We start from the raw sequence: 15,112 nt of genomic DNA on the forward strand, positions 1-15,112 counted from the left end.
CCCCGCCCCGCCCCGCCTCTTCCCTCCCGCAGGCGCCGCTCTGTCCCTGCCCCTTTCCCGTCCTTCCTTTCCTCTCTATGGTGCGCGGCGCAGGCCCCGCCCTGCGGGGGAGGCGGCCATCTTGGCCGGGTGGCGGCGGGAGCACGTTGTGCCGGACCGCGCTCGGCAGCTGCGGCGGCCGCTGAGCCCGGTCCGGAAGGCGGGCCCCGTTTCTCGGTAAGCGGGACGCGGAGAGACGGGAGAGTGGGTCCGCGGGTCCGCGCGGATCTCGGGGAAACGGCACGGCCCCTCTCCCCGTGCCGATGGCTCGGCTTTAGGCGCCGGGCCCGACCGCGGCCCCTTCCTGTGGCACCGCGGCCCCCAGTCCGGTCGCGATGCGGGTTCGGCCCCCCCGCGCTGCGGCCACTTTCTGAGGGAGCGCGCCGTGCGGCACGGCGATGCGGATCCGGGCGCAGCCCCGCGGCTGAGCCGGGCCGAAAAAGCCGTCAGGGGAAGGAGGGAGGGCTGGGCGGCGGGGCTGACGCTGCTAGGGGAGACAGCCGGGCTTAACGTCAGGAAGTTCACCCGGTGTACGGCTGCCTGCTTGCGTGGCAGGGAGATCGAGACTCCTTCAAGGTAGCGATGACTCGATTGCCATGTTGACAAGGTAAAAGGGTTAGGCTGCTTCTCGCAAGTCGCAAGTAAAAATCAAAAGCGAAGAGGGCATTTCTCCGAGGCCGCGGCAGCACTTGCTCTCTGCCATGCTCAAAAAAAAAAAAAAAAAAAAAAAAAACGACACCTTTTGTAATTTTCCCGTGTGCCGATGGCAGTTGCTGGGTTTGTGCCTTTTGCTTCACGTTGAAGGAAAATATGAAAGATGGAGAGATAATGACCACGGCTCAGCACAGCTGAGCACACCCACTCGCTGTGCTGCGTCAGTGCGTTTGACCAGACGCTTCTCGTATTCACGTTGCGTTCATTTTCATATTCGTGCCTTGTGAGCGGTGTGATGAGTTAAGTACAGTCATTAGGTTTGGGGCTTATTAAACCTCTTGTACAGCGTCAGCTCAGTTTCTAAAACATCAAAACCGAAGCATATGCTGGCTTGTAATTCTGAGTGTACCTTGGTGGTACTTGTGCCATTTCCCACTGCTTCTGCTTTCACGCTAACAAACGTAGTGATCCGGCACATGCGTACTCTTTGTGTTTAATATAAAGTCACTTGGGGCATTCTAACTAACTTTTTCTTCTTGTGGAGTCACTGAATGTGATCCGTTAGCAGTGGATCAAGAAAGAATTCTTGAGGCTTATTACTTGCAGAGGAAAGTGTGAATGCTTCTCATCCTCATTTCTTTCCACTGTGTTTAGTTTACACGTGATGCAATGTAATTTGTTAAAAATATTAACTGTTTTTCTTTTGCAAAGTAACTGAAGTATGACTCAATTCTGAACACAGATCTCGCTTTTGTAGCATTTAGTTGAATCAACTCTAGCTATCTTTCAGTCTTCACTTGTAACTTTTGTTAGTGCTTGTATGTTCTGCGTAATTCCAAGCAATTACAAATCCTTCTCTGTCATTCTAACGTGACAGTTCTATTATGAGCAATGCCTGTGACAGAAGAAATAAATAATGATCTATCAAAAATCATAAGAACATTGACTTGAAATGTTTGTGATAACATTTTTATGTGTCTCAGTTTTAGACACTTTTCTGGTAAGTGATACAACTGGACTTAGTTTGCAGCATGTGGCTTCAATAAATAATACTGGCAAGGTGTTGAAAACGTTCTGGTTAGTAGCTGTTACTCTTCCTCATTCTTTCACCTGCACCTTCAGTCCGTAGTTCTGGCAAAATTTGCTGATCCAAAATAACCACTCTATAGTTAGTGGTAGACAAATGTTTTTGTGCTCTGTCTTCCGTTCTGTTCTTGATTTGGAAAGCAGAAACACAGATCTGAGCTTAAGTGCTTCTGAATACCAGTTTCTCCTGCTGACTGTACCTAGCAATTAATGCTGTGCTGCGCTCTACCATACGCATCCCATATTTGTTGCTGACTTGTGTTTTATGAGTTCACTCTTCGCACCTTGAAATCAGACAGTCCTGTTCGATGCATTAAACTAAACTCTACTGAGGGAACAGCATGTGAGTGTGCAACCACAGTTCAGTCTGGCTTTGGACACCTATTTATTCTGCTCTAAACTAGCAGTTCTGAGGAGAATTATCTTTTTTTCTCTCTTGTGGGTAGCAGTCATTGTAGACATCAGGGCAGTCCTGGAGATGTTGTGGAAGTGACAAATACTCTTTTCTGAAAATGGTGTAATATCACCATAGAGTTTTGAATAAACTGGTGCTTCATCGTGTCATGGGAGCAGGAATGCCTCATCCCACATCTCCATACTGGCTGTGTAGTTCTCTCTCCCACCCCCTGTAATCTTTAAATGCTTGGTGCACTTACATCTCTGACTTTGAGGCAATTTGAAACTCTTCACTGCAGGTGGTTATTTTCACATATAGTGGCATTAGAAGAAAAAGAATTGCAAGGCTGTTGTGTTACTTAAGAACCAAGGTCTGATTCAGCAATGACTGACTGTTCAGGCTTCAGTTGAATTTTCCCACCGAGATTAGAGTCGTAGAATCATAGAATGGCCTGGGTTGAAAAGGACCACAGTGATCATCAGTTTGAAACCCCCTGCCGTGTGCAGGGTCACCAACCAGCAGAGCAGGCTGCCCAGAGCCACATCCAGCCTGGCCTTGAGTGCCTCCAGGGATGGGGCATCCACAACCTCCTTGTGCAACCTGTTCCACTGCGTCACCACCCTCTGTGTGAAAAATCACGAGGAAAGCTTGTTGAAGTAAATGCATAAACCAAGTGTTTGAAGCCATTTTGGTGTAGTCTTTTAGAGGGACCCACTCCCTTTTCCTCCTCTGTTGCTAAATGGAAGCTAAGCACCAGACTGGAAAGGTGGAAAGTGCAGTGAGTCTGTCTGCCCTGCTAATCTGTATTGCCCAGACAGAAACATCTACCACAGGTTAGGGAGGTTGGGCAGGGAAAGCAAGCTCCTGAGCTACAGTGCTTTGTCTGCTGCTCTTATAACCTGTGGAAATAGCTGTGTGCATTGTTAGAGATAAGGTGACTAGAAAGGAAAGCCCTGCCCGAAGGTAGACAGTGTGGTCTGCCTGCTCAAAGTCCTGAGCCACACAGGCTTTTTCGGAAGAAGGACTCACCCAGGTGAGGCATTTCCTTTGGGAAGTTGTAGAGAGTGTTTCTTTGGGCACTCTGCACCTTGCAGACTACAGAACTTTCATTAAAAAGCAGTATAATGTATTCTTGAAGAAGGTATCTTTGTGTTCATTGAAACACAGGCAAAATCCATTCTGTCAGTTACCTGGAAAATTGCCAAACATCAGTAGAGTTTTTAGTAATAAACTTAATGTTTCTTGTTTTCTGGTGTAAGAAAAATGTATTAAAGTTAGAATTGCAAATCCTTTGTTCCATGCCAACAATGAATATATCAGCCACTGGACTATGGAGTGAGTCTTATTATTTTTTTAAACATTCGGTCGTTAATAACATCAGTGATGTCATTAAGATTTACTTTTTGGCTCTTAAAAAGAAGTTAAAATATTAAAGAAAAAATAGAGATACTGAAATAAGCAACGGCCACAAGAAGGTTGGGGACGTGGCTAAATGGTTGCGTCCCTTTGTATTGGATGAGAGCATCTTTAGCCATTAAAATACTTTGGGAATTCAAAGCAGGAGTAAGGCTATGACTTCGGAAAGGCAGCACTGAGAACATTCATGGTAATAAAGCACTGAAAGATTCGGTAACATCTTGATTTCTTATCTCTGCTTCGCATAAGGTGCCAGTCTCTTCCCTTCTTTCTTATTAATAGTGTCTGTAGGGTTCTTTCTAACTGAGGTTCACAGGGAAGCTCTTAGTGAATAGGGTTAAATGTAATAAATATGCCATGTAGCTGTTTTATTCTTGATTTCTTCAGGAGGCTGAAACTCATGACTTTTCGTTATATAAAAGCCATATGTAGCAAATAGCCTGCAAAGCTTTAGTTTGGAGAGACAAAGATAAACTGGACAATAGAGGACAGTTCTTTTCATAAGAAATATTGAACTCCTTTTCTTGGAAGGACTGTGCAGGTTGCGTGGAAATGAGAAGTATGTCAGGACTCCCTGACAGTTAGGCGTCAAGCTGCTGACACAAAGTACATTATATTTAGTTCTTGCTATTATATGCTTTTCTAGGAAGCAAATGCATTTGCAATTTTATTTTACAGTTGAGAAATTGGAGAGCAATGGAAAAGCAGATTTTAGAACCTAAGCCATTACATCAGTATCCTTTCCACTGGTATCTGAGTGTATTTGCCCTGATTGTTGTCTGTTTTTAACAGGAAAAAAATACAGTTTGCTTTTTTCCTCTCTGAATCCTGCTAGTAATAATTTGAAATATGTACTCTCTTCCCTGTCAGTAATTGTGTTCTGTTTTTTTCCTTTTTTTTCTTTAAGATCTGGAAGACAGATCGCCCTCATAATTGGTGAATGCGTGCAGCCATCAACCGTGCACGATGGCAGACAAATTAACAAGAATTGCTATTGTCAACCATGACAAGTGTAAGCCAAAGAAATGCCGTCAGGAATGCAAGAAGAGTTGTCCTGTGGTTCGAATGGGTAAGAGATGCATCTTAACAAAGTATTTAAGCACTCTGGGAAGTTTGAAGTAACGTTCAGTGAGAATGAGCCAGGGTGTTGGGTGTTTTGTTCTTTGTTTTATGAAGACTATTTAAGTTGAACATTCATCTTTGAAAGCGTGAGCAGTTCATAGCAGTAATGCCGATTTTCAGGCCTTCAAATGATTTAAAGCTGCTGTGGCTCTTGGTAGGATCATGTCATTGAATAGCTTGGGTTGGAAGGGATCTTTGAAATCATTGACTTCCAACCCTTGCCATGAGCGGGGACACCTCCGGCTCGACTAGGTTGCCCAGGGCCCCTTCCAGCCTGGCTGTGAGCACTTCCAGGGATGGGTCATCCACAGCTTCTCGGGGCAACCTCATCCAGTGCCTCACCACCCTCACCGTGAAGAATTTCTTCCAAGTACTTGACTGCGTGTTCTGTGGAATTTAATAGTACTAGCAACAAATAGGATACGTCAGAAACTTTCTTGAGCTAATGTTACTCTTTGTCACCAGGAAAACTTTGCATAGAAGTCGCACCACAGAGCAAAATAGCATGGATCTCTGAAACACTTTGTATTGGCTGTGGGATTTGCATCAAGGTAAAAGTTTATCTGCTTTATATAAAGTGATAATGTTATTATGCTAAAATTACACTATATTACTATGCAGAAACTACACAAAGTATTTTTGTTTCCCTGAGTAATCAGACCTTGTCAACTGTTATTGTTAAAATGAACTGAAATACTGTGGTAGGTTACTGAACTGGTGGGGTTGGGGATGTAGGTTGTATCATTTTGTTTATAACATCGTTTTGGGGTGGTTGGGAGTTTGGCTGGTTGGCTGGCTGGTTTTGGTGGTGGTTTTCTTGTGATTTGGTGGTGTTTTTTCTTTTTTTCCTGTTGTTGTGTGTCTTGGTGGGTTGTTTTTATAACAGTAGACAGCAAACAAGCTCTTTTGTAAGAGAGCTATCGCATATATGCTGTTTAACTTCTGTCACTGACTGACAGTCTGCATTGCTGCTTTAATTTGAAAAGCGTGCTATAGTCTTTCTTTGGACTAAGTTGACTAAACAACAGTGAAGTAGCTTTCTGACAGAATATCCCAAGTTGGAGTGGACTCACAGGGATCATCGAGTCCAATTCCTGACTGTAATATAAAAGTCTGTAATATAAAACTCCAGTCATTAAAGTGCTGAGTTTAAAAAATCATTGACATAGCCTGTAAATGGTTTGATGTATTTTACTGAGAAGCGAAAAATGTTTGACTGGTGCAATGTAGCCAATCTTCTTCTTCTGAAAGTTCTTTTTTGGAAAAAAAAAAAAAAAATGAAGCACACAGTTGTGCAGTACCAAAAATAAGAATTCTGTTATTAAATTGTTTGTGTGCGTAAGTAATATAATACATAAGTATGTTTAAATTACAGAAATGTCCTTTTGGAGCCTTGTCAATTGTTAACTTACCGAGCAACCTGGAGAAAGAAACAACACACAGATACTGTGCCAATGCCTTCAAACTTCACAGGTATTTTATTCTGCAGATCATTGTAAAAGACAAAACTTCTCAAGATTCTGTTAGTCTAAACTAGGAGTTCACAGCCAGCTGTTCATGGTTATTGGCTCCGTAGCTTCATTGTTGGATGCTAATGACTGTTTTTCTTACTTAAAAATACTGTAGTGAAATTACAGTGAGTGCTTATTTTACAGAACAAATGTTCCTGATTAAAAACCAGACTGTTCTTAATTTTTGCTCCATCGTGTATTGTCAGATTGACAGTGTAGGTTTAAATAATCAGCGAGTCTGAAAACAGGTTTGAAGCATTTACTTCACTTCCAAATCTTGGTATGTGACGGGATTAAATCAATTAACCCAAAGTTATCGATGTCGCATGCAGGTTGCCTATCCCTCGTCCAGGTGAAGTCCTGGGTTTGGTTGGAACCAATGGTATTGGAAAATCAACTGCCTTGAAAATTCTAGCAGGAAAGCAGAAGCCAAATCTTGGAAAATATGATGTATGTATCAGCAATAAAATAGAGTTGGCATTATAGATAGCTGTTGTTATGCAATTTCAGCAAATGTTCCTGCGTAGGAATGGGGTAGAATTTGGAAAGACAGTGAAGCTTTACCTCTTTGCAGCCACAGGATCTAACTCCACCCAAAAACAGTAGTAGAAGGATGTTTATCACAGAACCAAGTATTCTTTATTTTCTTTATTCTGTCTTTGATTCTTTTAAAGACTTCTTATTACAAAAAATGTGGTTGTTGTTAATTGTTGATGAGGACGTTTCCAACTGTACACTTCAATACTGTGTTCTGAAAATCCTTAGTTTGTTCACGTTGCCAAAAGCAGCCAGCCAGGAAAATAATTTACGAGACTTTGTTTAACTAACAGTACTCCAACAGACCAAAAATTATTATAGAAAAGGCAGTCACTACTGTGACTCTTCTTATCAGCCAGTATTTCAGTTAGCACTTTCCCACCTTCGCATCACCTTGTGATGTCTGTTGAACCTCTATTCGTCTGTTTCGTTATGTGAAAGAATATCATTTTAATTAATCATCCATTTTATGGCTGCCACGTGAAACTACAAAGAAGTAACAACCTTCCAGCTGTTGTCTCCCATCTTTATTTAAGTATGGTTTATGTTATTTTGTGGACTTCTTGTTTCAGGTGGTAGATTGCAGAAATAGCAAAATTTTGACTCTTTGAATGTACTTCATTGAATTGTCATGCTTCCAAAATCAGACTTTCCATTGAAGAGCCAAATCATTAAGACCACAGAAACATGTGGTATGAATTGAATCTTACATGCTGCTTCTGCTCTAAAATTTAGGAAGCATTTCCTCTGCGTGTTTTTGCTTGGCTTGGAAATACAGTTGTGCTACTCTGTTTCTGTACTGTGTTAACCATCAAAATAATTAATTTGGCATCATTGAAAGTAGCAACGCTGAGCAAAATTATACTGTTCAGGTTAAGTTTTTTCCCTTGGGTGATTGCACTGAATAGTTTTGTTTTGTTTATTATTGGAGGTGTTGGGTTTTTCTTGATTTTTCCTTTTTCCTCTTCTTTCCTTGGAAACATTGTCTGTAAGCAGAGAAGATGACCAGTTTTTATTGCATCTTCTGCACAAGTTGATTTTATCAGTCTAGCCCCTTTCCTTCGGATGAGCTGCATCAGCTAGCAAATACATTCCTTTACAGTAACCCACAGCATCATTTGGCCCTGTGACGTAGTTTCACTCACACATCTTAATTGTCCAGGTGCAAATGTAAGGTGCTTTTCTTGAGAGAGCTACTGGCAGTGCGCCTTAAACGAAAATCAATCTCAACTCTTCTCCATTTCGCAGTTGGCTTGTTTTGTTCTTAACACAACTTTGTAGAGGCAACAAAACAATTAAGGGACTAGCTTTTATCCAGGTCTTGTTTTGTTTTTTCAATCTTGCAGGCAAATTCCATTTGCCGTGTTGGTTGGCACTTTAAAATCAGGCAGTAACCTAAAATACACCATCAGAAATGTCTTAAATAAAAATGGGCTTTAATTTTGTCACAGGACCCACCTGACTGGCAAGAAATTTTGACTTATTTCCGAGGTTCTGAATTACAAAATTATTTCACCAAGATCCTGGAAGATGACCTAAAGGCTATCATTAAGCCTCAGTACGTGGACCAGATCCCTAAAGCCGCGAAGGTAAGAAATGTCACTACTTGATGGAAAATTAGGAGCTTCTCCTGGTACGCTTCTTTTTAAAGGTTTTGTTGAAGTGAAAAACTCTCTACTGTCTGCAGCAGTTAATCTTGATACAGCACTGTTGGGTTATCTGTACTGCTTATTTTTTAGGGAACGGTGGGATCAATTCTGGATAGAAAGGATGAAACTAAGACACAAACTGTTGTATGTCAGCAGCTTGGTAAGTAAGTTTGCAGAATCAGTATTTATCCCGAAAAGAAATAAGTTGCTGCAGATTCAATGGTTTAAATTCTATCATCTTTTTTTTTTTTTTTAATCTAAAATGTAAAAGTACTTTGGCAGAAAGCTCAGGTCTTGCTTTACGTACTGCCTGAACCAATGCCAGAAATACTTGTTAGTATCAAAGGAAAGCTAATTGACACGTTCTAATTAACAGAATCAAATGCAGTTTCTCTTTCATGGTAGAACATGTTTATTTTAAAAGTGGAAAAATTCCAGTTGCCATCTGCTGTTCTTGCTTACTTAGAACTCAATCAAAATCCTAGCATCTCCTATGGTGAGAAGCATTGCATGTAGAAAATACTATGCAAGCATGTAAAAATTCTTATTCAGAGAGCTGTGTGTAAGTAATTCTAATGGAAGTAATATACTGGTTTCTGAGAATAACGAATAGGAACATCTGCATAGTCCAGCCCCAATAATTTTTGTACATGTTTTGAATACAGTTGTTAATTAAATTGAGGTGTTAATTTAGGCGTTGCAAAGCCAAGATTCTTTTTGGTAGACCTGGGTAGTGAAGGTGGGCTAAGTTGTACCACCAGAAGTGTGGTCTGTGACAAGAAAACAACTGCCTTTACCCATTCACTGCAATGTTTGGAGGACTGGATTGTCCTGCAAATAAGAACTTTTCAATGAAGTCTCACAGGACGTGGTTGTAAAAATGGTATTTGCTTTCTTCTTAGAGACAGAAATGTTCAGTTAAAACACGGGGGAAAAGCAAACAGGAACGTGATCTTTATACCTGTTAGGAAGCAGCCATACAAACCAGTCAGCTATTGTTGCTGTGACTCCTCTGCATAGCGTTACGGTGATTCTGTATGAACTTACTTCACTTCTGTTTTTTTCCCCCATGTAGGATGTCCGCTGTGATTATACATGTTTGCGTAGGTAATCAGCGTATGAATTGTTTGGTGTAACATATCTAAAATTAGACTCTTATTTGCAGACTTAACCCATCTGAAAGAAAGAAATGTTGAGGACCTTTCAGGAGGAGAGCTTCAGAGATTTGCTTGTGCAGTTGTTTGCATTCAGAAGGCTGATATGTATGTTTAATTTACTTCTATTACACACTGCTTCTACTAACCTGTCTTACAGTGCGGTCCTTTAATGTTTATGTTTTGCAAGAAATATTTGAGCAGAAGATTGATTGATTTTTACGCTTTGGCCAATTTGGGACCTTGGATCTGTTTTTCTTTCATTTGTAGAATGTTTTTTGTTTTGTTTTTAATTTGTCCGACCAGAAATATCTAGTTTCAGAGAGGTAGCTGTTTGTCAGCGTACCTCAATCATCTTTGAGTAACAAATGGACAGAAATGAGATCCTTCCCAACTTTTGGGAACTTGTTTCCCTCTTCCTCTGTACTGCAGCCAGGAAATACAGGCTGTATGTAGTCTGTGCTGTTTCTTGACTCCTTGGATCAAGAAAGCAAGATCATAAGACTGCATTTTCTGGCTTTTATTTTGTTGTTGTTTCGATTTGATCTGTGGGGAGATTACATCTTTCTGCCAGTCTCCTACAGTTGGGGGATTTGCACTTGCTGTTACATTTAAAATGAATCAAAACTGAGTGCATGAAATTCCTAACGGATTGGTGACTTGTTGTAACATACCTTTTTCAGAGCCTTAACAATTTCATGTTATACTAACCAAAGATTTAAGGAAAGTGTCAGTAAACAATTTTCGCTTTTACTCTCCACCAATAGACGTAATGTAAATTTTTATTCCTGTGTTTATGGTTGAAATGCTGGTGTTAGATTTGAATATGTTGAAAGTTTACCTTCTCTAAAATCTTACTCTTTCTTTTGGGGTTAGCTTCATGTTTGATGAGCCCTCGAGCTACCTGGATGTCAAGCAGCGCTTGAAAGCTGCCATTACTATTAGATCCCTGATCAACCCTGACAGGTAAGTGTAACTGTGAAGTGTTGCTCTAGTCTGTAATAGTAGTCAACTGCACAGAGCTTTTGAAAGAAGTCAGTCCAACTGCCTCCAAGTGCAAACTTCTCAGGGCGGTACATTAATAGATGTTTAAAATATTCCAAGCCAGTACTATCTGATTTTTGCACCTTGGAGATGTCCTGTAGTTTCTGTAGTTAATACTGCAGCATTGGGGAACATTTTCTACTAAGTATGTGAAAATATTGATAGCTTGTGTGTATGCAACACCACATAAGTGTGTTTGGGGTTGAAATATAAAACTCTGACTGCTTTTTTTCAGGTACATTATTGTTGTAGAGCATGATCTAAGTGTGTTGGATTATCTCTCTGACTTCATCTGCTGCCTGTATGGTGTGCCAAGTGCTTACGGTGTCGTCACTATGCCTTTCAGCGTAAGAGAAGGTAATTCTTGCCTTTTCTTATTTCTTAAACCTACAAAAAATCCCGTGGAAGAAAGAATATTCTAAAGAAAATACTGTGAATGTGTATTCCTTCTGTTATGTAATTTTTTGGCAACTAAAAGATTACTATTCTGTACAGAAGTTCCTTTTTTTTTTTTCCTGTTAGGTATTTTTAATTCTCTCTCTCTTCGTAGGCATAAACATCTTTTTAGATGGCTACGTTCCCACTGAAAATCTGAGGTTTCGAGATGCATCTCTGGTATTTAAAGTGGCTGAAACAGCAAATGAAGAAGAGGTTAAAAAGATGTGTATGTACAAATATCCAGGAATGAAAAAAAAGATGGGAGAATTTGAACTATCCATAGTAGCTGGAGAATTTACAGATTCTGAAATCATGGTGATGTTAGGGGAAAATGGTAAGTGGAATTCTTGTTAGAAATGATTCCAAGAACCCTTTGCCCCTAAAACCTTTCTGGAATCAGGGCCAGGCTGTTAAATGAATGTTTTTAAGTCAAGTTGAATGCTCATTTCCTAGTAAAGATGTGCCATGAGCTTGCTTTGTAAAGAGTGGGAACTTGAAGGTACTTGAATGTCAAGAATACTGTGATTTTGTTATCCCATTTTAAGGACTCAAATGGGCAGGATGATTATTGAGCTGGCAAGCTTAGCCATGCATCTAGACTGCTGTAGCTTTCAATGTCTTTTTGATTTGAAAACCAATAGCAAAAACTGCTTGTTTGAAGTAAACGTAGGAATACTCAGCAGTTTCATCTTAAAATGTGTTCTTTACCCAGTTTTTATTTTGTTCTATCACTGATTTTACTTGCAGTCCTTCTTAATAAATAAGTCTCAAATATAGGTAACCTGTATCTTATTTTAGGAACTGGCAAAACTACATTTATCCGAATGCTTGCAGGAAGACTTACACCTGATGAAGGAGGTACTGCTTAGTTTCCACTGAAGTACTGTGTTTAAGATATGGGGAAGGCTCTTGTTTTCATGATTAACTTTATCTTTTTGTAGGTGAGGTCCCAATTCTAAACGTCAGCTACAAGCCACAGAAGATCAGCCCTAAATCTACAGTATGTTTAACTCTGATTTATTAAGTGTTTGCTGCAAAAAGCACGTTGTTAGTATACAAGTAGAAATTGTTGATGCCTAGAATAGAATTAAAAGAGCATTTTGTTTTTAATTATTTTCTTGTAGCAGGACACGTAAAACTGAATGGCAGAACTTTTCTTTTGATAGGGAAGTGTTCGTCAGCTACTGCATGAGAAGATAAGAGATGCCTATACCCATCCCCAGTTTGTAACTGATGTAATGAAACCTCTTCAAATAGAAAACATCATTGACCAAGAGGTATTGATGGCCTGAGAGAATATTGTGATTTTTAAGCATTAAAGGAGCAATGTGGCTCACTTTTCCCTCCTCCCCTTACTAGGTTCAAACGTTGTCCGGTGGTGAGCTGCAGCGCGTTGCGTTAGCTCTTTGTCTTGGTAAACCTGCAGACGTCTACCTAATTGATGAACCTTCAGCATATTTGGACTCTGAACAACGTCTGATGGCTGCTAGAGTCATGAAACGGTAAAGTGAAGGCAGTGGGGAAAATGCTTAACACTTCCAGTAGTTCTGTAGTAAGTTCAAATTCAGATCTCTCTCCGTTCTGTTTGTATTTCAGTTTCATTCTCCATGCTAAAAAAACAGCTTTTGTGGTAGAACATGACTTTATCATGGCTACGTATCTTGCTGATCGGGTGATTGTTTTTGATGGTGTTCCTTCCAAGAACACAGTTGCGAACAGGTAAGAGGTTCGTTGGGTAAGCAAGATTCAGGATGACAGCATAGAAATTAATTGTTTGTCAACTGAAAAAAAAAGAGGTGAAGTATCCTTGCCTGTGGAAATTAAGTCAGGAGCTGCTCTAGCTTTTTTATTCTAGCCTTAGTCTACTGCACAGGAGTTGAACTGTAGTCCCAGGAGGATGAGTAGGCAGCATCAGTGGGGAGGGATGAAGAAAGGGCTGTTAGCAGAGTATGCTTAAGGAAAAATAAACTTCCAGATGCATTAAAAGAAAGCTGTGAACTAGGGCTGGTTTTGGCACCTGGTAAATACTGTGGGAAGTGCAAGTTTTGACAGCACCGTAGCATCTGTGGTTTTCACATGTTCAAGCATAAAGCTGTCCTTTTTGGATTTCTCTACTTCTGTTCCAATAAATAAATAATTTCATATAAACCATGGAACCTTTGAACAATAACCATATTGGAAATGATGCTTGTAGAGCACTGTAATATGGAAGTAGTTAATAGGAGCTAGCTGCAGTAAACACACTGGTCTTCATATGTGCTAGCTTGCCTGTTATTGATGACCACGTTAGTCTGAATTATAAAAAACACCCCACCCAAGCACCTAACTACTTCTCAGCATCATGTTATGATTTTTTCTTGCAACTTTTTTTTTCAATACCTAAATAATTTATGTGCCAACTCACCTGAAATTATCTAAATAGTAGTAAGAAGAATGCAAAGGCAGCAAGGAGCCTTCTAGTGACATGTAGAGGTACTGAAACTATTGCATATGTACACCAAATACCTGCTCTCGGTTGTGTTACTGGACCTGACTGAGCTCAGGCTGGAAATTAAAGCTTTCTGTAGTCTGGAATAGCTGTCAGCACAAGCATGGAACATCTGATAGCTTAGCTGGAAATTATGCACCATCTCTACCACTCACCTCTCTTAACAGTCCTCAGACTCTCCTGGCTGGAATGAATAAGTTTTTATCCCAACTTGAAATCACTTTCAGAAGAGATCCTAACAACTACAGACCAAGAATAAACAAACTCAATTCAATCAAGGTAAGAAGCACCTTTAGAGCGATGAAGCCATGACTGTTCCACGTAAATCTGGGATTTAAAATAAGGAGCAGAATGAAGGCTAGCGTGCAAGTCTTGCTGTGCTGGAAAACAATACCTGGGATGAGTATTAAGAGTAATAAGTAAAGTAGGAAGGAATTGAGCTAACTGGTTTTAATTTCAGCTATGTTCCAAGTCTGCCAAAGGCTACTTTTAGTAACACTGACCTTTTTTCTCTTCCCAAGGATGTGGAACAAAAGAAGAGTGGAAACTACTTTTTCTTGGATGACTAAATATTGAATTTGAGCATCTTTTGTAACTGGCCCATAGAAATGCATATTCAAAACAAATATTGATGGATAAGAAGGCCCAATTGGGTTTTAGAACACTTTGGTTTTTCTGGAGCTTAAACCTGTGCTGCGTGTAACATCTGAGACAATAGCAGGGTAAAATCGAGTCTGACTAAAACTGCCACTTTGTATATTTTGGTGATGCAGCCCTATTTCCAGTGTTGTAATTCCAAACCATCTTGAAATTGTGCAAACGAGGCTCCAGTTTTTTCAAAATCACCAGGAGGTTTCCCATTCCATCTATTCTACTTGCACACCAGGTGCTTACCGGACTTCCGAATTTTTTAAAATCATTGAAGCTTTTGTGTACAAGATGGAGACTAACCAAGAACGTCAAGATACAGAAGATCCTCTTATTTTAAAAAAGCTGAATCTCTCTGTCTGAGGGTTTCATAAATAAATATCATCCAAACTTACAGCTCTTCTGTGATACGGTGCACAAGTTCTGATGGAGCAGTGTCTGTGTGGTTATAGGATGGCACGCACACCTTTTTCACATTACAAAAAGAAACAAAAGATGGAGTACCAACCACCTGTAAGAGTGTAAACAAGGACACCATTACATCTTTGAGTCCTCAACCCATATGCATCTTATCAGGCCTAGGTACAAGAGAATAATCAAATAAAGTCTCAAGGAAAACACTAAAATTCTGTCAAGCTTCTGTAACTTAAACTTGCACAAGTGAAGGAAGATCCCTGGCTGGCTTCACGTCCCAGCTGCTTTGCTTTACACGCTGTGCAGTAGAGGAAGAAGCAGGTTTTCTAAGTAATAAAATGCTTCCAAAGTACTGATGTCAGCAGAACGTTCCTCGACTGTAGTGCAGTCCAGCTATGTGGAGCTGAACAGAACGTGTGTGTGGAAGCTCGTGACAAAGGAATTTTATGTAAGAGGGTAGGGCAGCTCATACGTTGGCAGAGCGTACCTCAGATTTACCAGGTTTAAGAAGCTGA

General features: G+C 40.4%; 1 protein-coding gene across 1 annotated transcript; it reads left to right on the forward strand.

Moving 5' to 3' along the window:
* The first annotated feature begins 119 nt into the window (after nt 1–119).
* ABCE1 (ATP binding cassette subfamily E member 1) lies at nt 120–14,577 on the forward strand. Its single transcript, XM_042837182.1, has 18 exons — nt 120–216; nt 4,500–4,661; nt 5,180–5,265; nt 6,090–6,187; nt 6,558–6,675; nt 8,214–8,351; nt 8,502–8,571; nt 9,577–9,673; nt 10,442–10,531; nt 10,845–10,966; nt 11,160–11,381; nt 11,846–11,905; nt 11,989–12,047; nt 12,214–12,324; nt 12,407–12,549; nt 12,644–12,766; nt 13,703–13,814; nt 14,057–14,577. Exons 2-18 carry the CDS (start codon nt 4,559–4,561, stop codon nt 14,102–14,104), a joined length of 1,800 nt encoding a protein of 599 aa, XP_042693116.1. The 5' UTR covers nt 120–216; nt 4,500–4,558; the 3' UTR covers nt 14,105–14,577.
* Nucleotides 14,578–15,112: the final 535 nt, after the last annotated feature.

This window comes from Centrocercus urophasianus, unplaced genomic scaffold (assembly GCF_019232065.1).
Source record: "Centrocercus urophasianus isolate 14NV4802_14NV808 unplaced genomic scaffold, USGS_Curo_1.0 seq_69, whole genome shotgun sequence".
In the NCBI taxonomy this organism is placed as follows: Eukaryota; Metazoa; Chordata; class Aves; order Galliformes; family Phasianidae; genus Centrocercus; species Centrocercus urophasianus.